Source organism: Macrobrachium nipponense, chromosome 35 (genome assembly GCF_015104395.2).
Source record: "Macrobrachium nipponense isolate FS-2020 chromosome 35, ASM1510439v2, whole genome shotgun sequence".
Classification (NCBI taxonomy): Eukaryota; Metazoa; Arthropoda; class Malacostraca; order Decapoda; family Palaemonidae; genus Macrobrachium; species Macrobrachium nipponense.
The window spans coordinates 32,195,468-32,219,467 of NC_061096.1; the positions used below are offsets into that span (position 1 = coordinate 32,195,468).

At 35.0% G+C, this 24,000-nt stretch overlaps 1 protein-coding gene across 1 annotated transcript in view; it reads right to left on the minus strand.

Annotated features, from left to right (window-relative positions):
• The window catches only part of LOC135208312 (EH domain-binding protein 1-like protein 1), a 323,948-nt gene that overhangs the window by 161,416 nt on the left and 138,532 nt on the right, over positions 1-24,000 (minus strand). The window contains exon 2 of the mRNA XM_064240415.1: positions 10,400-10,506. Within this exon, the coding sequence (XP_064096485.1) occupies positions 10,400-10,404 (5 nt within the window). The 5' untranslated portion in view covers positions 10,405-10,506. The remainder of the gene's footprint in view (positions 1-10,399; positions 10,507-24,000) is intronic.

Consider the following 24,000-nt stretch of genomic DNA (forward strand, 5'->3'; position numbering starts at 1 on the left):
AAAATAAATGTTAACGGTCAAATTTACCGGTTAATCTAATATAGAAACTGCAGTAAAAAAAACACCAAAGAACAAATACACACATATATCTATATAAATATATATATATATATATATATATATATACATATATATTAATATATAATAAATTGGTAACAGTAAAATTTTCCGGTAAATTTAGTATAATTGTTGCAGTAAAAAAAATCAACATGACCAAATGACGATTTCATGTTAAATAGGTTTCATATTTCAGTGACCGAACATCCCAGCAGTAAAATGACATCAATCTCAGAGTCTAAAAAATAAATAAATAAATACATAAATAAATAAAAAAAAATCCTCTCCCCATTTATTAAATTAAATAAAAAAAAAAAAAAGTTTCGCCATCTGATAACAACGTCCTACACGGAACCACGGAATTCCCAATAAAACGGAGCGCAAAATGGTAGCCAATATCATAATATTCCCAATAAAAAGGAATGTTCAGAAATGGTTACGAATATTTTGAAACGCCGTGAAATTAATTCCAGGGAATGTTACTCAGTACCTTTCAATTTCCAATAAAAATTATAGATGATGATAACGGATTCCTGCGAATTCCCACTGAAACGAATGTTTTAAATAGTAACGTACGTTTGTAACTCTGTCACGATATAACTTAAAAGGATTTGAATTAGTTTCATCAAGTAATACTTGAGTTTTATCTAGTACATATTTAGTAAATAGAGAGGGCATTCAATTCATAAATACCCATTCACTTGAAATCGAAGGATTTTACAACTGTTCATACTTTAGGGTAAAGTAAAAAAAAAATCAATAATAACTCACAATACCAGCTTTGCCTCTTACTAATACAGTACCGAGACCAAAGAAAAATGCATAAAAAAGCAACAACGATATATAACAAATATCACTAAATACAGATGGCATTCAGTTAATAATACAAGAGTTAAAATACCCATTACCTTTAGATATGATGGATTTTTACAATGATGTTCATACTCTTGGATAAATGAAAACAAGTTAATATGATCAATAACATTAACAAAAACACAAAATATACGTATTTGAATCTCTACAATAATACAGTACCGTGACAAAAGAAAAAAAATATATATAAAAAAAATTGCAACATAAAAACAAACAAAGTGATTTACTGCGTCCCGAAAACCGCACAGAATAGGAATTATATATTGAAATTGAAAAGACGATTAGGGACCGCTCTGGATTAGGATTGAAAGCGTTTGGGACAATCAGGGATGGGCTGGATTAGCCCGGAAGGGCTCAGGAACTACAACGATGCGAACTTAAGAAATATTCCAGGCTCAAAAATGCGTGAATAATCATTAGAATACTAATTACGCTTAGTATTTAAATTCGAAAATGCGTACGGAATCATTATCTAACTAATTCAGTTCATACATGCGCACAACAATCAATTTATGTACCTAATTCAATTCATAAATCCGCACCGATTCAGTATGTAGCTAATTCAGTTCATAAATGCACACAGAATCATTATGTAATGAATTCTGTTAATAAATGCGCACAGATTCAGCATGTACCTAATTAGGTTTATAAATATGTGGTTAATTAATATAGATCTAATCTGACAGGGGGAAAAATTATCCATATAATTATCAATTAGCTACAAAACTGTCAACCATAAAAGGGATTCTGATGTGATAGACATTACAGTACATGACAGCCCCTTCTCTCTCTCTCTCTCTCTCTCTCTCTCTCTCTCTCTCTCTCTCTCTCTCTCTCTCTCTCTCTCTCTCTCTTATGCATTCAAACCTACGCAAAAGACAATAATGAAATGCATCATTGAACCCTAACCCACGTGACAAATTCCATCCTACAACGAAACTCATTCCACATTTAAACACTTGTTTGCCGACGTCGATCAGGGAGTCCAAAAACCTTAATTATACAGTACTACCATTCCTCTCCAGACTGCTGACTCTCTTTGAAAGCAAGTTTTTTTTTTTTTTTTTTTTTTTTTAATAAAAAGTAGAAGGGTGCAAGAACTGCTCTGCCTCTTTCAAGAGGCAGTTTACGTCCCCCTCACCACTCTCCAGCGTCGAGCAGAAACGCATCTCTTCCCCTTTAAACAAATCAAATACCGCCTCCGTCATCTCTGAATTATTCTCACTGACCCTCACAAGCCTCTTTCCTACCTTCCTACCTAACTACCGAACCCTACACTTTAAGCCTAAAACAAGATTGAGCCTCCACGTTTACACTGTTTGCAGCTCTCGGGATAATAATGAGATTTCCGTGAAACTCAAGATATACATTCAGGTCTCATACAATTTGTTTTAATGAAAGAATATATTTACGCCTTGCTACTTAGATAGTTATTTTACTGACAAAAAATATATAATTAATAGTACAAATTTGTCCACAAAGAGACATAATACAAAATAAGCAAAGTGGACAGTAATCTCTTCTGTTCTTGCAAGTACATGGCCTACAAAGAAAAATACAACATCAAGCGCAAATAACCTAAACATATAAGACTATAAAAAACGAAAAAAAGGGACTTACTACAGAGAAAAACGTAGTCACATCACCATGGATTAACACCGAAATAGTAGACAGAAACCAAGTACTGACAATTTTCTCTCCGCCAGCCTTCCATACATCTTTCATCTTCTCCCTTGCATGGCTCACTGTAAACGGTACCAAAGGCTCTTTGCAACCTCCCTCTAACTTTCATCTCTGTTCCCTTCGGGTTCTCCTCATTTAGCTGTCTAACTTCTCTAACTCTATGTTCTTCCACTTTCAATTCTCAATGACAAATTCTTCGACTTCAGCCAATTTAAGGTAAGAAAATAATAACGTCTCCTTATTTAATAGATTTCCATTGGTTAATGCCACCCTTTTCGGATATATTCCTTTTTAAACTGTCTACCTTTCTCCGCAAAAATGAAAAAAACATCTTTTAAAATTCAATTACCTGTCTTGCCCGGCACCTGTACACAGCTGCGGACATTCCCCAGTTCTTCGGTGTAACAGAATGATGTTTCAAAAAACATGATAAGACTGCTAGGCCTACCTACGTTAGTCTCTTGTTTTCTGTCAGTACACGACCACCACAGCGCATGCGCGGGAGGAGGCCTCCACGTACGGAAGGCGAAGTGTTTGTAACCCAGTAGGATACAAGCGAAAATAAAACTGTGATATATGAAAGGTGGTGTGTTTGTATGCCCGTAGGAATACGCTATTTGCCTATTTCATTAGTTTTCTGTAAAAGAAAACTCGTGAGAAGGCTTTGTCTATCCGTCCGCACTTTTTCTATCCGCCCTCAGATCTTAAAAACTACTGGAAAAAAAAATAAAATACAAGCCCCACTGAAAAAAATACAAGACCGACTAAAAAGATAAAATACAAGACCCACTGAAAAAAATTAAATACAAGACCCACTGAAAAAATCTAAAAACAAGACCCACTGAAAAAATACAAGACCACAGAAAAGATAAAAAGCAAGACCCCTGAAAAAAATAAAATACAAGACCCACTGAAAAGATAAAATGCAAGACCCCTGAAAAAATAAAATACAAGACCCACTAAAAAAATTCAAGACCCACTGAAAAAATACAAGACCAACTGAAAAAATAAAATACAAGACCCACAAAAGAATACAAGACCACTGAAAAAAATACAAGACCAACAAATTTGCAGCACCCTAGTTTTTATTTTATTTACGGTTGAATTTAGCCATGATCGTGCCACTCACACCGCTACAGGCGCCAACAACAAAGGCCACCATCAGGCCGCGGCTGAGTCTCTCATTGGCACTGCTGAGAATTTCATACAACATGACAGGTGAACAGAAAACTCGATTGCACCGAGGAGCCTCCGGCGGATTTTTTCTACTTGTTTTTAACCTTGGCGCTGTTTTCTTACATTTCCTTAACATTCACCACCTGCTGCTGTTCAACGCCTGTATCGTCGACGACTCAGCTCTCATGAAAACAAACGCGGAGCTGCACTGGTTACACCGTCAGTCGACACATCCACGCCCCAGATATGTTTAGCGAAGGAGATAAACAAGCCCCAACATCTGTAACACCTTTGCATAAAGGCCTTTGAGGAGCGAAGGCGTCACGTGACAGAGGGCGAGGACTTCATGATGGTTCCCTTATTTTATTCAATTCCCCTTTTTCGTATCATAAGTGACGCCTTTGCCTTCACTTCGAGATTAGCCTACACATTAACAGGAAAACAGTTACAGAAAAACAGTTACAGAGTAAGTTATCATCAGTGAGACTAACGTCTTATGAACTCTTGAATATAAAATTATGAATAAGATCAATAACCTGTCATTACAGCGTTGATGTAAATTCTTTTAAAATAAACATATCTCCTACAAGACCGACTAATAAGAACATGCAGCACACACACCACACACACACACACACACACACACATATATATATATATATATATATATATATATATATATATATATATATATATATATATACACACATACATACTAACATATATTCTATATATATATATAAATATATATATATATATATATATATATATATATATATATATATATATATATATATATATATATATACACGAGGGTTGTAGGATACAAATGAACGAATCTAAATCAACACAGAGAGAGAGAGAGAGAGAGAGAGAGAGAGAGAGAGAGAGAGAGAGAGAGAGAAACCAACTCATCCATTCAACTCTTTTCAAGCGTGGAAAGGAGGCCTTGACTTACAAAGAATGTCCATGAATAGAAGAAAAAAAATATATATACGTATACATAAAACATCCCTGCTATTTAAAAGCTTTAAAAGCTGCTATGTCGGGTAACACTATTTATACAATCTATATATGCAGCAGAATAGTTATGAATCGGCAATAATTATACAAACATATAGAAGTCATATAAAATCACATGAGCATAACTTGGTTTGAATTCGTGAAATTTCCTGCTTTTTTTCATTTTTAAATCTTACCTTCTACACCACTACATGTATATGGTTCCCAAGTAAGGGAATAAAACCAAGAAAGATGTAAACGGGCTGGAGAAAAAAAGGAGTAAATTTATCTATTCATAGATCACATATGTATGGAACTGTTTGCTTATAAGTTGCCCTTATGTTTATCAAATATCTTAATAATATTTCCTCTCCTGACTGCTCGGGTTTTTCTTTACATTTGGAACGGATTCACCTCGCCGCTCTGTTCAGTTTCTTCCACGTGAGTGTGTTCATATGAATAACAATAACAGAACTGATGTATCTCGGAGACTAAGTAATCAACAAGGAACAGCATTTAGTTTTTTAAAAATAATCTTCCTAAATGGTACTCTCAATAAACAAACTAAGTCCTTTTCGTAATTCACAAAACCGAATGACATCAACCTTTCCGAAAAAATTAAGCCATTAATCAACAAAAAATAAGTTTTTGTTATTCACTAAAAATAATAATTACTTCCCGCAAGCATCTTCATAACGGATGTTGTAATAGTGCCTCCTCATCGAAATATCTATAATAATAAAATCTGAGCGGATCTTCTTGTTTGTCCGCCCCGTGGTAGGGTATCAGGATGGTTTGGGAGACATGACACATCCACCCGCCTCATGCAAACCTGTTTGTCCTCACCGGGTGGGGGCCGAGAAAGTAGTGGGACATGACGGGCAGCCCCTATTCCAGCGCCAGCAAAAAAAAAATCGACATACTCGACTGAATAAGCAATCATACCGGGGTAATTTAGAACCTACCCTCTTCATGGTGGTCAATAATGGGCAATGTATGGTAATGGACATAACTGCAATATCCCGTCAGAATTTAAAAGCCATTTCACAATGCAATAGAATAACTGGCCCTGTCAAAAATGCAAAGCAATGTTTGCAAAAACGATCCATTACCTGTTGTTGCTATTTTTCGTATTCCAATCTATGCACAGAGAGAGAGAGAGAGAGAGAGAGAGAGAGAGAGAGAGAGAGAGAGAGAGAGAGAGAGAGAGAGATTCAAATTTACATAACAGTCAACATTAAAAGAAGCAAACTGAGTGTATCTAAAATCAAATTACATTCAGACGAATTAAAAAAAAAAAAAAAAAAAGTCAGGCCTTTAATAATTCACATTGAAAAAAAAATTACAAGACCCACTGAAAAAAAATAAAATACAAGACCCACAGAAAAAAATAAAATACAAGACCCACTGAAATAAATAAAATACAAGACCCACTGAAAAAATTATATACATTACACAAAAAATGCATGACACACTGCAAAAAAATAAATACAAGACCCACTGATAAAATAAAATGCAAGACCAACTGGAAAAAAAAAATACCCAAGAAAAAAAAATCCCACTGGAAAAAAAATACAAAACCCACAAAAACAATAAGAGATATTCATAACCACGACAATATAAAAAAAAAAATGCATCTGAATCGATCCCAAACAATTGAATACACAGTGTTTTCTTTTTCGCGCAACCCGAGCACACATTCTGCCACCAGCCTCAAGACAAGGAAAAAAATTAAGTGCCTCGACTCATTTTCCCCCGTCGTCGACTTCCTCTTCCTCTTTCCTCTTCCCTTTCCTCTTTCCTCGTTTGTTCCCCGAGAGGCATCTCCTCTTTAATAATGATATCGCGGTGTTGAAAATATTCATGCGAGTGCAACAGGGCGCGCTCCAAATTCCCAAGATATTCCTCCTTATGAAAGTCAACTCTTAACAAATAATAATAATAATAATAATAATAATAATAATAATAATAATAATAATAATAACAATATGCTATTATTGACAATATTAACTCTACACGATTTACGAATGTGTATCATTATGAGAACCAAATAAAAAAATACATCTGTCTCTCCCTCCCCTGATCTACTACTACTACTACTACTAACTACTACTACTACAATAATAATAATATAATAATAATAATAATAATAATAATAATAATAATATTATTAATATTATTATTATTATTATATATATTATTATTATTATTATTGCCATCATCATCATTATTATTATTATTATCAACAATAACGAAAATCCACATAAAAAGCCATTTAATAAAAAATGGAAGGAAGGATAGGAAAAGGTACAACTTAATTCTACTTGGAAGGGAAAAAAAAAATACTTTCATTATTAAATAAAAAAGTAACAAAAAAACCAACTAAAACACCGCCATAAACCTTCAGCGAGGAAGGCAAACATTTTTTCTTTTTCATTTTTTTTCTACTGGAAGGCAAACTTTTTTTTTTTTTTTTTTTTTTTTTTTTTCCTGGGGGGAATTTCCCTACGAAAGTTTGCTTATGTTCGGGAGGCCAAAATGACCCATAAAAGAAACGACCTGATATAACAGAACCTTTTTTTTCCCGACGGTTACAATATGATAATAGGACCGATGAAAAACGCTAGCATGTAAAAAGGTCACCATCCGCAGGAATTTTTATCATGGAATAAAAGATAAGATATATATGCATATATACATTTCTTACAATATATTATAATAATAATTATATATTATATAATAATTGTGACAATAATGGTACTTGCACTCCCCTGTTCGCTTTCCTGGTGGCAAAATGGTCTTATTTATTTATTTTATTTATTTATATTTATATATATATATATATATATATATATATATATATATCACAAAGAAACCTTGGACTGAGGAAACAATCTCTCTAAACATAATTCAGTATTTTCTATAAATATTCCTCTTGTGTTTTGAGTCCATTTCCTTCTGTGGCACCAGGACACTAATGCACCATGCCTCGAGGACGAGGAGTCCTTATTAAAGGAAGAATATGCTCTCCTAAAACTGGGTAGGAGTTTCTTCGTTTGTTGGCAAAACAATGAATAATAATTCACTACAATGACGTTCACTGATGAAATGTATCTAAAACAGTATTAACTACTAACGACTGGTTGGTTTCGCTTAAGCTAGCCATTTGTACCTTGTGCCAACAAAGCCGTTATCAAAGGCAGCCCTTTGATAACGGCTAAAGGTCCTAAGGGTCCTAAGTGGCCCTTTATGAACATCAGGACGCTGACCAACCAACTGAAACTAACAACTTCGACTCTAACTATGATGTATTTCATCAGACGGAGCAAAAAACCAAATGTCTATTATAACTTTAGCGGAAAGTTGTGAACAAGACTCATCTGAGAAAGAGAATGGACATCTAACACACCCCTCCAACACCCACCTCCTCCTTCAGCCTCCTCAGGCTAAATGAAGTAACGAAGTCATCCTTGACCCTTTGGCCAAGAGCTTCATGAAAATGACCACAAATCTTGGGTGAATACAGTACACATTCCGCAACAGAATGACCAACATTATTTATCCAAATTCTAAGAGATTTATTACTTTTCATCAAAATGCCTTCAAATACAAAAAAAAGAGAAACAATAAAATTTCTACTGTTAAAGTAAGAAAATATTTCTTTAATGATTTCATTTATTTCTTATCAGAGTGCGGAGTAATCTGGAGATGAAAGTTCCATACAAACCTAAAGACTACATAAGACTTCCCTTCCACTTAGCAACAATAGTAATTTGCAAGTTGATGATACCAGCAACACTGAAAAGTTAACAAACTGCCGACGAATTTAAGAACAAAGAGAGAGAGAGAGAGAGAGAGAGAGAGAGAGAGAGAGAGAGAGAGAGAGAGAGAGAGAGAGAGAGAGAGATGCTTTGAACAAATCGTGTACCGGCTGCCTCTGCTAAACGAGAGAGAGAGAGAGAGAGAGAGAGAGAGAGATGCTTCGAACATATCGTATACCGGCTGCCTCTGCTACACGAGAGAGAGAGAGAAGAGAGAGAGAGAGAGAGCGCCTCCTGATTAGCACACCCCTTAATTAATGCAGAATACCGCGTAGAATAGTACGGGGATTAGGAAATTCAATTATTCTGCCAAATAATGAAGGCAGGGACACCGTCGCTAGGGATCGTATAGACGGCGAACACAACATTCCTACAATAATTGTTTTACAGCGATCGTTATTAGCAATTTGGAAACGACCGATTTCAAACTATCACCTTTCACAATTATTTAGCTGTTCAGTAATCATTATTATATAGTCATATTTATATTCTCACCGGTCCAGGCAGAAGGATGTTAATATAAATAAAAAACATTTATAAAGGAAAATCTGAAGAATTTGGGTAGCAGAGCGAGACGATTGTCGCGGTCTTCAGAAATAAGATACACTTAAAACATATTTCTGATCATATTAATATATCATTAGTTGATAAATAGGGTTATACTTTTAGGAGCCCGCTCGGAACCTTTCTGGTTGTTCTGGGCGTTGGGAGTGCGAAAATAATTCTAAGGGTTATTGACGGTTTTATTTAAAGAAGGGCAATATTCAATCTCCAATATCCTGTTTCCAGGATCTAATGAAATACTAAAGGCTATCACTGAAGGTGAATATCGATTGTTTCACTACAACCGTACACGAAAAATAGCAACATCGTATCAACACGAATACCCTCGAATTAACGACGTGAAACGAATATAAAAAAGCATTTAAAATTAATTCAGAATAGTTTGTTTGTATGGTGTTTTGACGTTGCATGGAACCAGTAGTTACTCAGCAACGGGACCAACGGCTTGACGTGATTCCGAACCACGTCGAGATTGAACTTCTGTAAAATCGAAAGAGTAAAAAAAACTCACCTCTGTGTTGACTTTCTGGACTGTCACTCTCGGAGGAACAGTTCTGCCGTTTCGCAGTTCTTATGCTGAATTAGAGCAAAATCCCGTAACGTAATAGGCAGTCGCCGTTAGCAGAAAAGGGGTTCAATCAAGGCTTCGTCTGATCAAAAAACAACATGAATCAAATACATTTCAGACATTTCGCATGACTGAACACAGATCTTATACAATAACAACAAAGAAAATCAACGTAGGAAAAGTATTTATATATTACTCACCGTCGCACAAAAACAAAGTCTAGAATGTACCTGAAATATGTAATAAGTATATATATATATATATATATATATATATATATATATATATATATATATATATATATATATATATATATATATATATATATATATATATATATATATATATATATATATCTATATATAATATATATATATATATATATATATATATATATATATATATATATATATGAACTCGTTACACACACAATACCTCATTACCACTTAGGATTATATTCACTTCAATCCCATTTAGGATTAAAACCCAAAGACAGGACTAACCCACACATTCTCCGTAAACAAAAAAAAAAAAAAACAAAAAAAAAAAAAAAAAAAAAAAAAAAAAAGGCAACACCGAACAAATAAGTAACAAAATTTAGCCCAACACGTTTCACATGACCGACACGCCCAGCAAACCGCAAAATGTCACTTACATCATCTCGGATGTCTCTTATTTCTACGAACGATACGTAAGAAGAATTTCTTCTCTTATTTTTTTTTCTGAAGACCCAAAACATTGGCTCTTCTTTCTGAGGTACCCCTAAAAGAAAAATGTATCGTGTTATGAGGATGTTTCAGAAGACCAACATTTAAATAAGCCACGAAAAAAAATTAGGTAAAGTTAGAGGTTAATGTATTTTTCCTTATTACAAAAAAGGACAAACAAAAAAAAAGATCCTTGAATGTGACACAGAAGGGACAGAAAACAAACCAGAGAATATGTATTCAAGGACCAGAAAGTATGTAAAAGGAAAAAAAAACACCTTCCATCACCTGTACATGAAAAGACCCTAGATAATTTAAACCACCTGTGTTAGAGGAACACCATCTCCAACTGATCACAAAGAAATAAACGGTCAAGAAAAACATCTCTGCTAAGAATAACTCCACCTCCGAGCTATATATACTTCTGAGGCTCTTTATTCAACAAGGCTGAGACGCTCTTTGTTCCGAGACACGATTTAGACAAATTACACACAGATGGATCTTCCATGACCTGACTGACTGATATATGAAACAGATCTAGCATTACAAGCGCCAAGGTCACAGATACCGAATATAACAAATTCTTTTCTTTATAAAAGAAACAATATAGAAATTCTAAACATATCCGGCATTGCAACTGCCAAGGTAACAGATAAAGAACATGACCAATTCTCATCTTTTTATAAGAATACAAAAACTCACAAAATCCTGTAAATTACAAACTGTCCATACTCTTTTGTTGCAGTTGTTAAATTCCGCCTTATGCCAGGTCTCAGTTGTCTGGGGGAGTAGTCCAAAGGCCACACCAAGCCTCCTGTAACCAATAGCACCTTGCCACACTTACGGGCAGCCCTAAGGCAAAGATTCGTGCTGGCGGAATTTTGATTTATATAGATTTTTGGCATTATGCCAAGCAAGCACTGGGGCAAATAAGGCCATTCAGCGCTGAAACAAAATTTGACAGTAAAAGGTTTGAAAGGTGTTGCATGAGGCAGTAAAAGGTTTAAAAGGTGTTGCATGAGGACAACCTCGCAGTTGAAACAGAAATTGACAGTAAAAGGTTTAAAAGGTGTTGCATGAGGACAACCTCGCAGTTGAAACAGAAATTGACAGTAAAGGGTTTAAAAGGTGTTGCATGAGGACAACCTCGCAGTAGCACTATGAAACCATTGTTAGGAGAGGGCGGACAGTAAGATGGAAGAAAGAGATTATGAAAGAAGGTACAGTAAAATGAACGAAAGTGGCTGCAGCTAGGGACCGAAGGGACGCTGCAAAGAACCTTAAGTAATGCCTACATTGCACCAAATGAGGCGCACTAATGACACTAACCCCCTACGGGGCGTGCTGGCATAAAGCCTGCTTAATCTAAAACCAAACACTAACCTTAAGCCGAAAGGGTTTCTACTCCTTAAAGGGCTTTAAAGAGCTGCTCTCACACTATAGAAATAGATATGACACAGTAAAATAATTCCGAACTTAATCGAAGGAAATACTATTTGACCCAATTCTTTCCACCTCCTGACACTTATATATCAAGATACAACAGCCATAGGGAGACATATCAAAACCTCCCCTAAATAAAAAATATATGGTCTTAATTCAACAACAGAATACCTGATGCAGATGGCATTTAATTAGAACTACCTGGGTATCATAGGGCAAATAATGGAACGGTGAATAGAATAATAACGTTTAGAAACACCGTAAAACAAAAACAAAAAATAAAAATAAAAAATACGGGAGACGTGAATAGAATATTGACGTTGAGAAACATAAGTAACTGTAATAGTTAAAACAACAAAACGGCACTAAGAGCGATCACAAATGAAGGGGGAAACCCAGGTTAGACGGATAAACGTGAACAAAGAAACGAAACAAAAGCTAGGACGTGACATACATATATATGGGGTGGGGGGGTGGCGGTTCTGGAGGGAGGGGGGAATAAGTCTAGACTCTGGAGTGAATAGAGGGAGATAAAACAATGCCTCAGGGCATAGAGCTGAAAAAGGCAATAGAGGTTGAGGAATGGATAAAAGGAAATCCTGAATAAAAAATCGAAAAAAAAAAAAATTTCTTTTTCGATTTTTTTTTTATTCAAGATTTCATTCGGGTAACGACTTGGGTCAGTTGTCCGAAAAATATGGCCTCTCTCTCTCTCTCTCTCTCTCTCTCTCTCTCTCTCTCTCTCTCCTAGGGTGGTAAAGTAGGTACCAATGGTTAGCAGACCGTGGAGGATTACCGACAGGATAGACAATGTCCTGAGGCTAGCAACCTCACCCCCCAAAAATTCCTGAAAATTGAAACATTAACACCCTAAGGAGACGACCCCTTCATAAAGAAAAAGACGTACAGTAGAAAATATAGGTAGGTAGATCGATAGATAGGCAAAATACCCAGGTATGTAACAATTATGAATATGAATGAAGATCACGCGAGTTGCGTCATCACAACAACAATAGCTGCAAAGAAAGGACGGAGGATGACGTAAAGGACCAAACCTGAGGGAAGTTTCAATTCTACGACACTAGCGGGTGGGTGGCCTTTTATTGAGGCTTCAGTGGCGGAGAGAGGAGATTTTCAGTCTCATTTCCTGTGAGTCACTCACTCGACCCTCTCTCTCTATAACATACATACATACATACATACATACATACATTACATACATACATACATACATATATAATATATATATATATATATATATATATATATATATATATATATATATATAAAGCACAGATTCATGACAGGGAGCTATAAATACTGTAAACCATATCTATGCGTAAATGCGGGCATAACTAACTGAAATGTATGTATAATTGTGCATGTAGTCCCTCACTTAAATAATAAACAGGTAATTTAAACAATAATATCCTTATTCTGTGTTACTTAAGGTTACTTCGGCGGAATCATAACCAACGACAAAAAGTAACTGCCAAATCCTTGTAAGCAAAGGATGAGGAAGTTCGAATCAACTTAATTAACACATCGTAGTGTTGCTCTATGGCTGCCCTCGGCGACACCTAATCAGGCTGCTGGTTGGCACACTGAAAACTGACGCTGGTAGCTACTCTGTCATATGTACAAAAGGTCGGCTTACGAGAGACACGACTCCATCTGAAAGTGCCCACTAAAAAGGAGGATCCACTTACGAGAAAGCAAATCTTGACAAAGTGTGTTATGTGATGCAACCAATCTTTCTCTGGTGTCAAACACAATAGCAAACGTGCCTATTGCATAAATTTATCTGTACTCTTAAAGAGACCAATCAAGACTTCTACCAAATCATAAATATCGTTTTCATTTCGTTAGTTCGAATTGAATACGTCCCAGATGCCATCAATTTATTTTTATATATATTCCGAAGTCAATTTAATTTTTTTTACCAAAACATTCTATAATTTCAAGAGACTTCTGCCAATTCATAAATATAATTTAAATTTCACTAGTTCGACTTGAATATGTCCAGATGCCATCAATTTATTTTTATATATATTCTGATAAGTCAATTTAATGTCTCTACCAAAATATTCTATAATTTCAAGACTTCTACCAAATCATATATATAGTTTTCATTTCACTAGTTCTACTTGAAAATGTCCAGAAATAACATTAATTTATCTTTATATATTCTGAAGAGTCAATTTATTTTTTTACCAAAATATTCTACAATTTCAAATTTTAAAAATAAAAGCTGAACATCATTATACAATTCACAAGTAAAAATTCCTTAAGCTTTCATCCGAGTAGACATAAAAGCGAAATTAGAAAAACAGCACCGACACAAACAAACGATGCACATAACTCACAGTAGAATGGCTTCAAGTTACTATGGTTTGTTAGTACAGAGGGCTCCGGTATCTCGTTTATTGCTTTATGGTGTATTTTTCATCAATTGACCGAAGACGTCACGTCTTTCAGCTTTTCCCGGAACGATACATAATAGTCAGAGTTTTATAAACAATTTCGCGTCCATGACTTAGCTCATGCTCATAAAATGCTTTCCACTTATATCGAATATCCAAGCACTAACAGTGTATAAATAGCCTCTCTACCGTATGCATTTTCCGCTAAAAATGACTAGTTTCAGCAATGCTTTCTTATATCAAATTACACAGAAAATTATAAATACCAGGTTTCATATCTCAAAATAGAAGACCAGGTTTCTTATATCAAATTAAAAATCACACCAATTTACATATATTATGACGCCTCTGTCGCTTCTTACTTGAACGCCTTCAGGTTTAGTGGATACATAACATTAACATCAGTTCTCTGTGCATGACCAAACTACTTCCAAGACTATTATTTCTCGTCCTTTATTACTATCTTCTTGCCACACCTCCCATACAACTACGTTTTAAAGGAACAAAACAGGATGCAAAACCAACGTCATTTACACAAATGTCCGCAATTGAATCGTGGAACAATCCTTATCTAAATAAAGTGGAGCGATTGTCCTTACTTAAATAGTGGAACAATTACCCTTATTCAAATAAAGTGGAGCAATTATCCTCATATAAACAGTGGGGCAACTGTCCTTATTAAAATAAAGTTGAGCAATTGTCCTTATATTTAAACAAAGTGGAACAATTATCCTTATGTAAATAAAGTGAAACGATTATCCTTAATCAAATAAAGTGGAACAATTATCCTTATTTAAATAGTGGAACAATTATCCTTATGTATATACAGTGGAAAATTATCCTGATGTAAATAAAGTAGAACAATTATCCTTATTCAAATAAAGAGGAACAATTGTCCTTATTCAAAAAAAGTGAAGCAATTACCATAATTAAATAGTGGAGCTAATTACCCTTAATTACATAAAGTGGAACAATTATCCTTATTTGAAAACAGTGGAACAATTATCCTTAACTTAAAAGTGGAACAATTATCCTTATTTAAATTGAGAAACAATTATACTTATTTAAATAAAGTAGGGCAATTATCCTAACTTAAAAAATGACAGGCCGCAGTTTTTCTTGGCTAACTAAGTATTCCGACTCGAGGCAGGGCCAAGCAAGTGAATAGCTTAACTAGGTTAAACTTTCTTCGCCACAACACAAACGATAAGAAATAACAACGTTGTCATGCGTTACATCCTCTCGTGCGATATAATTAATAAATAAATGAAAACTCACAGAGAGAGAGAGAGAGAGAGAGAGAGAGAGAGAGAGAGAGAGAGAGAGAAAGCATACCATTCCTGTTCCAATTCTGAACGCATTACTGCACTGGTAGTTTTAATTTCCGGGGAGTATATTATTATTATTAAGAAAAATAACTCGACTGGCTTTAATTAAACCCAAGGAGAACTTCCCACCCAACCGTACTGTCAACTTAAATATCCCCAAAGACCGAGCGACTCGTCAATCTTGCAGTGTGATTGATGACCTTTAAGATTTCCTGTCGCATTCTAAAAGTCAAGTATTTATAGCCAATCCAACATAATATGTGACTGATAATTTCCTCAATATAACAGTGTATGATGGTTATAAGAAGGCAATGTCCTCTTAAGATTTGTTTCAGCTTATCTCATTTCCCGGCAATTCTACAGAAGAGCTCCTTACGGAGATATCGCTTATTAATACAAATTTTTAATTGATCAATACTGAAAAGGGTAAATATATTGGAGGACGCATGAGATAATATGACAAACTGACCGTCTTAATTTGATTAATTTACCTTCTTTTGTTTATCTGTGTTCATGCGCATCCCCGAGGGGCTGGTACTAAACAGTGCGTCCCGAGGAACTATTCCTTCATTGCGTGTCTTTGCATAATAGAAATCACGTAAAATAACACTACTCTTCGTAAAGGATAGAATGGGGTTACCTTGTATTGCAGCTACCTCTAGATCACCTGTATTCGGTCCGACCTGTCACCCTTCCTACCGAGACTACAGCTCCACAACCTTGCGGAACACCACTTCGTCATATGGATAAGCGACCTCCTCTCAAAGGAAAAGGCTCGTTAGCGTGATGGTGTCGTTCGTTGGTTTGAAAAAGAGGAATAGGGAATTTTCATCCAGTTGACGTGCCCAAGTTATGAGCATTAACGCTGGATGGAGGTATGCATTCAATCATATCTCCAAAATAATCTAGTAACAAAATCCTAACCGAGGAACCTACTTACTGAGAAAAAAAAAAAAAAAGCTTGGCGGCGATTTCCATTAGGTAACATGCGCAATGAACGTATGACTGTTTTTTAAAAGTTGGAATATTTTCCTGACCTTTAAATCAAGGACTTGATCAGCGTCGTTTGGTGAGGATTTCCATCTAAAACTAAATGGGTTTATGGGTGAGCAGACAAACCGGAAGGCAAGGCTCCCGAATAACATTTGCCCCATTTTCTAATTAAGTAGGCTTGAGAGAGAGAGAGAGAGAGAGAGAGAGAGAGAGAGAGAGAGAGAGAGAGAGAATTATCCAGGTCCAAAGCACGAGAACCCATGCCTGCGCATGGACGGTTATTTAAAAACAATCCAAGTATATTCAAGCCTTGTGCGACTGTAAACCATCTAAGAATAGTTCTTTGAAGATGTTTTATATTTTATGGGTCTCAGCATTCATTCATGAGAAATATAATGAACATTATATATTTCATGGGTCTCGTACTTTATTTATGAGAATATAATGATGTTCAAATATTTTATGGCTCTCTCCATTTATTCGTGAGAAATATAATGAAGATGTTTATATATTTCATGGATCTCGTCATTTATTCATGAGAAATATAATGAACACTATGTATTTCATGGGTTTCGTACTTTATGAGAAATATAATGATGCTCATATATTTTATGGTTCTCGCCATTCATTCACGAGAAATATAATGAACACTATTCATGGATTTCGCCATTTATTCATGAGAATATAAATGATGTTTATAAATTTCACGAATCTCGTCATTTATTCATCAGAAATAAATTGAACACGTTCAAATATTTCAAGGAACTCGCCATTTATTCATGAAAAATATAGAGAAAATGTTTATATATTTCATAAATCTCGTCATTTATTCATCAGAAAAAATTGAACACGTTCATATATTTCATGGTTTCGGCATTTATTCGTGAGAAATATAAAAGCAAACTGTTGAATAAAGTACATACACTTCTCGGGAATTTGCGTCGGGGTCATGCACAGCTCAAGACCATCGTTAATTAGGGATTCGCTCATTTTGGTAAAAAAAAAAAAAAAAAAAAAAAAAAAAAAAAAAAACAGCCTGTGTAAATCCAGACCTGGAAGGAAATAGATTGTAGCCTCCATTACATCACATCAAGTGTTGATGGTGCAGTGTGGAGAACATTACGCACTTTTTTCACCTTGACTCATTACTCTTCGTTAGCATTGAGATTACAACCATTTTCTATAAAGAATTTCTTTTGTTTTAAGCTTACGCACAACATTAAGATTATTATTCTTTCAAATTAAGCGTTATTCTTTGTTAACTACGAGATTACGATAATTTTTTTTTTAAATGAATTTCTTATGTTCTAAGTTTATCCCAAATATTAAGATTTTATTCAAAATCAATCTTTCTTTTATTCTGTATCTATGAGATTAAGCTCATTTTTTGAAAGAATCTCTCAAGATCAAGATTTAGATTTTTTAATCAAGCGTTATTTTTCTTTACTAGTGAGGTTACACTCATTTTTTAAAGAATTTCTTTTGCTTTAAGCTTACGGAAAACACTACGATTTTGTATTCTTCGTTATCTACGAGATTAAAGCCATCTTTTTCAATTAATTCCAGTTCTACTGTCTATGCTTCAGTTCAATGTACTCCATTCTTTCCTGATTAAATGAATGCCTTCACTGAACCCAAACTGGCACCTAGTGTGGAAAACATTTGAAAATTTTCAACCTTACGGGTTATCCTTCGTTACCTACGAAATTACACACTTTCTGGAAATTAATTATTGTTCTGCTTTCTATGCTTCCGTTAAAGTGGACTCCATTATTTGCACATTAAAAGGTGCCTTGAATAAGCCTAAACAGGTATATATATTTATTGGCTAAAACATTGAAGTATTACTTAAATTTCAAGTTACATCATAAACAATGCGCATAGATAGACAGTTAGACCAGACAGGAAAAATGGATGAAACTACATATGATGGATGACAGTCGAGGGACCGCTATTGAAATTCACCGCAAAAATGTAAATCACTGGTTTCTGGTCGTGACATCGTGATGTACAATACATAGTTTTCATTTATTCTGGTGAACGGAAATAAAAAAAAAAAAGCATGTAATTAAAAAGGGTCAACCGGAAAACCATGAAGATTGAATTAATAAAAACAAAACACAAAATAATTTAGAAATACAAAATCAATAAATAAGAACAAGTAAAATAGTCAAATCAAAAATGGAGAAGCCCATAAAGATTTTATACCAGTATGTTATAAACATAACGTCAAACGATGTAGATTATTAGTATTAATAATATTATTATATTAATATTAGCAAAAATTTTTAAAACAAAACACACAATACACTGGCATCCATAAAAGAATAGGTCAGTCAATTCAGAATAACTCAATAAATTAAAATTCTACTCGTTAACGTGATGCAGTCTATACAATAATGAAATACAGAGAGAGAGAGAGAGAGAGAGAGAGAGAGAGAGAGAGAGAGAGAGAGAGAGAGAGAGAGAGACCCATTTACTAAGGGAGCTCTCCCCGACCATGCCCAAACCTTTTAACTCAATTTCATCTCTAACAGTACTTACTACACATCCAGCCAAGGTCGTGAAGTCCTTACAACTGGCGTACTCCCCTCAAGGGTCAATTAAGCCTGATTTGCAGCCAATGGGGACCAGGGGAAGCCTCGGTATTTAGAGCCCACAATTCGAGCAAATTGGTGAAAGGGACACCCCAATACGGTCTCTCTCTCTCTCTCTCTCTCTCTCTCTCTTCTCTCTCTCTCTCTCTCTCTCTCTATTAGGGATCAAGAGATAACAGATTCGATCCCAGGAAACGCCGATTCGCTCCTTCCGTCCTTGCAAGGGCACGAAATAGGCCTGAATTCGAACCTGGGCAAAGATGGAGTGATCTGGGTATGCCTTCCCATAGACAGACGGTGCCCTATGTCCAATTAAACAGTTACTTTCTTTAGGTTCCTGGTAGACACAAGGCTCTACAAGTATGTCCCGAATCACATTAAAATAATGAAACATCGATAAAATTGATAAAAAGTTAAGCATATCTTAGTTTAACCAGACCTCTGAGCTAATTAACAGCTCTCCTATGGCTGGCCCGAAGGACTAGATTTGTATTCACGTGGCTAGAAACCAATTGGTTACTTAGCAACGGGACCTACAGCTTAGGCTACTCTGGGATCCGAACCACATTCTATCGACAAATGAATTTCTAATCAACAGAAATAAATTCCTCTGATTCCTTGTTGGCGGAGCGGGAATGCGAACTTGGACTACCAAATCGGTAGGCGAGCACGGAACCGACACGTCCAACGAGGAACTGATAAAATGGATAAAACCACGAAAATACGCACAAGAAGAAATCTAACAAGTGTTGTGAAAGTACATCATCGTAATACAACACGACTTCTATAAAATCATATGCTTCCTCTCCCGTCATATACTGGCATTCATGTTCAAGAATGCACACACAAACGAGTCACTTGTACGATACATCCGTAGCATGTTGTATAAATATTCAAACACTTCATTACAGAAAAGCTTAAACAAAGCCCATCTTGCACAATACATTGCTTTCCCCTAATTTTCCCTGCTACCCCGTTGGATTCCCTGGTCTCAATGTGACCCATTGCATCTTACATTAAACTTCTAAGACACGTGGCACGATTCTATTTAATGAAAATACTATTTTCATCCTCTTGCAATGGCAAACCCTTTTGGACTCCAATGACAAACGAAGTACGTCAGGGCTTTCTCAAACCATGAGATTCCCCAAGGCTTGTGCAGGAAGCTCTGAAGGAGGGTCTCCCCATTCAAACCTAGGTCCCTGGGGTCACAAAGCTAGGCCCGGGGTGGATGTAGCTTTTCCAAGTCCCTTCAGGATGTACATGCCCTTCGATTATTAAATATGTTTCTCTTGTCATTCTTTTATTACCATTTGAATACCAATGCTCGTGTGGTACCATAACTCTGTTAACTATTCAACTATTTCTAGTGCTACTTCATACCTTAAAACCTGGTTTTTTGAAGGAATAAACAAAATCTGCTACTCGGATGCTCCATTAATCTGTAATTAAGGCCACAGCTATTCAGCCATTAATCAATCCATGGCAGTCTTCGGAGGTGTTCTAAATCACAAAAAGTAACCACGCTCCAATATGGACGATACAGCCATTAAATATCGAAAAAATAACAAGAATCCAAATGAATATTAAAAAAACTACAAAGTTCAGAACATTTTATATATATATCAATATATATATAATATATATATATAATATATACATATACACACACACACACAGGGGATATGAGAGTTTATAAACATATACAAATATATTCAGAAGCCGCGTAGTCCGATGGGAATTAAGCCTATTAAGAACACATCTCGCTAATTGTTTACAACATGAAAGGGATAAATCTATGCTGCAAAAATTAATCTTTTGGGTAAATTCTGCAGTTTATATCGAGGTGAATATTATTTATTTTTCTTAGGAACCATAAATAATAAATAATTAATAATAATAATAATAATAATAATAATAATAATAATAATAATAATAATAATAATAATCTATTACATTTGGTGCCTGTCTCCTTTGCTGTACATCTATCAGTAACACCCACTTCAAAAACCACCGAAAAAAATAAAAAAATAAAACACCCCCCACCCCAACCGCCTCCCCCACCCCCCACCCCCCCCCCAAATCGCTGTTTACAACGTAAGCTCACAAAAGGTTGGGAAGCGCAAATGAAATCTATTTGGATGTACACAATGCCACGCGGAATCTCTGTGATCGGCCAGTCAGCGGACACTGGGGACGCTACTTTTTTAGGGAACGCTACTTCTGGGGGAATGCTACTTTTGGGGGGGATGCTACTTTTTGGGGATGCTACTTTTTGGGATGCTCACTTTTTGCGGGGATGCTACTTTTTTGGGGATGCTACTTTTTAAGGGAATACTACTTTTGGGGGAATGCTACTTTTTGTGGGATGCTACTTTTTTGGGGAGATGATATTTTTTTGTGGGATGCTACTTTTTCAGGGAGGGATGCTACTTTTTTTGGTTGGATGTTACTTTTCTGGGGGATGCATTTTTGGAACGCTACTTTTAAGGTAAAACTATTCTTTTAGCACTGCTTTTTTCTGGGAACGCTACTTTTTTTAGGTTCACTACCTTTTTTGGGAACGATACTTTTTATGACAATGATACTTTTTTTGAAGAAAGAAACTTTCTTGGAACCCTACTTCTATTAAGAACGTTACATTTTTGGGAACACTACTTTTTTGAAAACGCTACATTTTTTTAACGGTACTTTTTTGGGGTACACTACTTCTTGTGGAGACGCTACTTGTTTTGGGAACGCCCCCCCCCCCTTTTTTTATAGCTACTCTGAGTTCTATGAAGACTTGCCTATAGGTCAACAAGTTTTTGGTGTTCGTGTAGTCGCTGCCTTTGTCCTTTGCATCGCTACTTTTTTTTCTTTTTTTTTTTGTGTGTGTGTGTGGGGGGGGGAGAGAGTTGCATTCTTTGCATCACTAAGTTGCATCATTTAGGCACCATGATTAATTTTCTGATAAAAGGAATGATAAAGGGAAGGTTCTTGAAAATTCCTTTTTAATTCAGTTCCAGATGAGCGTGGATGTCTACTGTTGAAGCGATCGCTGTGTTGATTTTTGTCTTGGAGCCAAACCCTGTGATGGTAAGCGGTATAAGCAAGTCTATGTATATATGTATATATAATATAAATACTACATGTCATACATATACATTAAATATAATACATATAAATATATATATATATATATATATATAATATACATACACACACACATATAAATATATATATAAAAATATGGATATACCTAATAGAAATATGAATATAAAAGTACGCATCTAACATTATTCATTTTCACGTTACCTTTACATATGTCATGAAAAAGATAAAGGATCGATCTACATGTTGTCATGCTTCGTTTATTTAGCAACACTATTTTTTTCTGCGTTATTAAAAACACGAACAACGATAAGAAGTTCAATTTTCCCTCATACATCAGGTCAAAATAAATGTACGTAATACGATTACTAACACACCATATAATATTGAAGATATACTGTATCGTTATTTAGCAAGCAGGTCACAACATTGAGATTTCTGACCTTTCATCATTACCAGCGGTATAATGAAACCTAAAGCTAATATTTGGTGAAAATGAAATTAATCGGTATTTTTTTTTATTATTACAACTAAGGATCATCTCTTTTCGTAACATATATAAGTAAAGGAGACCCTAAAAACGCCAGAATATAGAAAGTCTTTTATATATTCAGTACTTAAACTATATTCCAGTACTTATATTCCGTATATATTCAGTGCTTATGTTACATTTTATACTTTTATATATATATATATATATATATATATATATATATATATATATATATATATACACACTTATATTATATTTTCAGTCTCAGAAATAAAGTATTTACTTTCTATATTTTTGTGTTTTTTATGGGCTCCTTTTATTAATAACATGGAATTCTGTTGTAACTGAATATTTTTAACAGCCTCTCTCTCTCTCTCTCTCTCTCTCTTTATATATGTATATATATATATTATATATATATATATATATATATATATATATATATTATAGACATATTATATACTGTTAAAAATATTGTTACAACAGAATTCCATCGAATAAAATTGGAGACCGTAAAAACGCAAAAATATAGAAAGTAATATATATATATATATATATATATATATATATCATACATATATAGATATATATATATATATATGTGTGTGTGTGTGTGTGTGTGGTCGGGCCTAATTTCGGAACCATTAATTTCAGCTGCTTAAAAATTCCGTCTCGCATGTCCGGAATTATTCAGGGCAGCAATTCCCATCATATTTTCACCGAAAAATTGTGGGAATTAATAATTCACTGGTCCATGACATCACTCGCTGCCTCTGCGATTAAGCCACTTTTAAGTGAGGTGAAACTAATATATATCATAATGACTTTTGCACAAAGAAATAGAGAGAGAATGAAAGAGGAGAGAGAAGAATAGAGAAATATCCGAGAGAGAAGGAAAGAAAATCAGATTCGAGAAAGAGAGAAGGAGAGAGAGAGATTGAGGAGAGAGATTTAATTTAATATTCTAAAATGGGGGTACAGGGTTTACCGGAAGGGGTATCACTAGAGGATACAGACAGAGAGAGAGAGGAGACGAGAGAGAGAGAGAGAAGAGAGAGAGAGAGAGAGAGAGAGAGAGAGACTGCACAGGTAACAACAGAACCTAGATGCAACTGAAGCCAAAAAAAAAACATGAAATCAAAACCAAACAAATGAAAGACTGAGGCTAAATCAAAACAC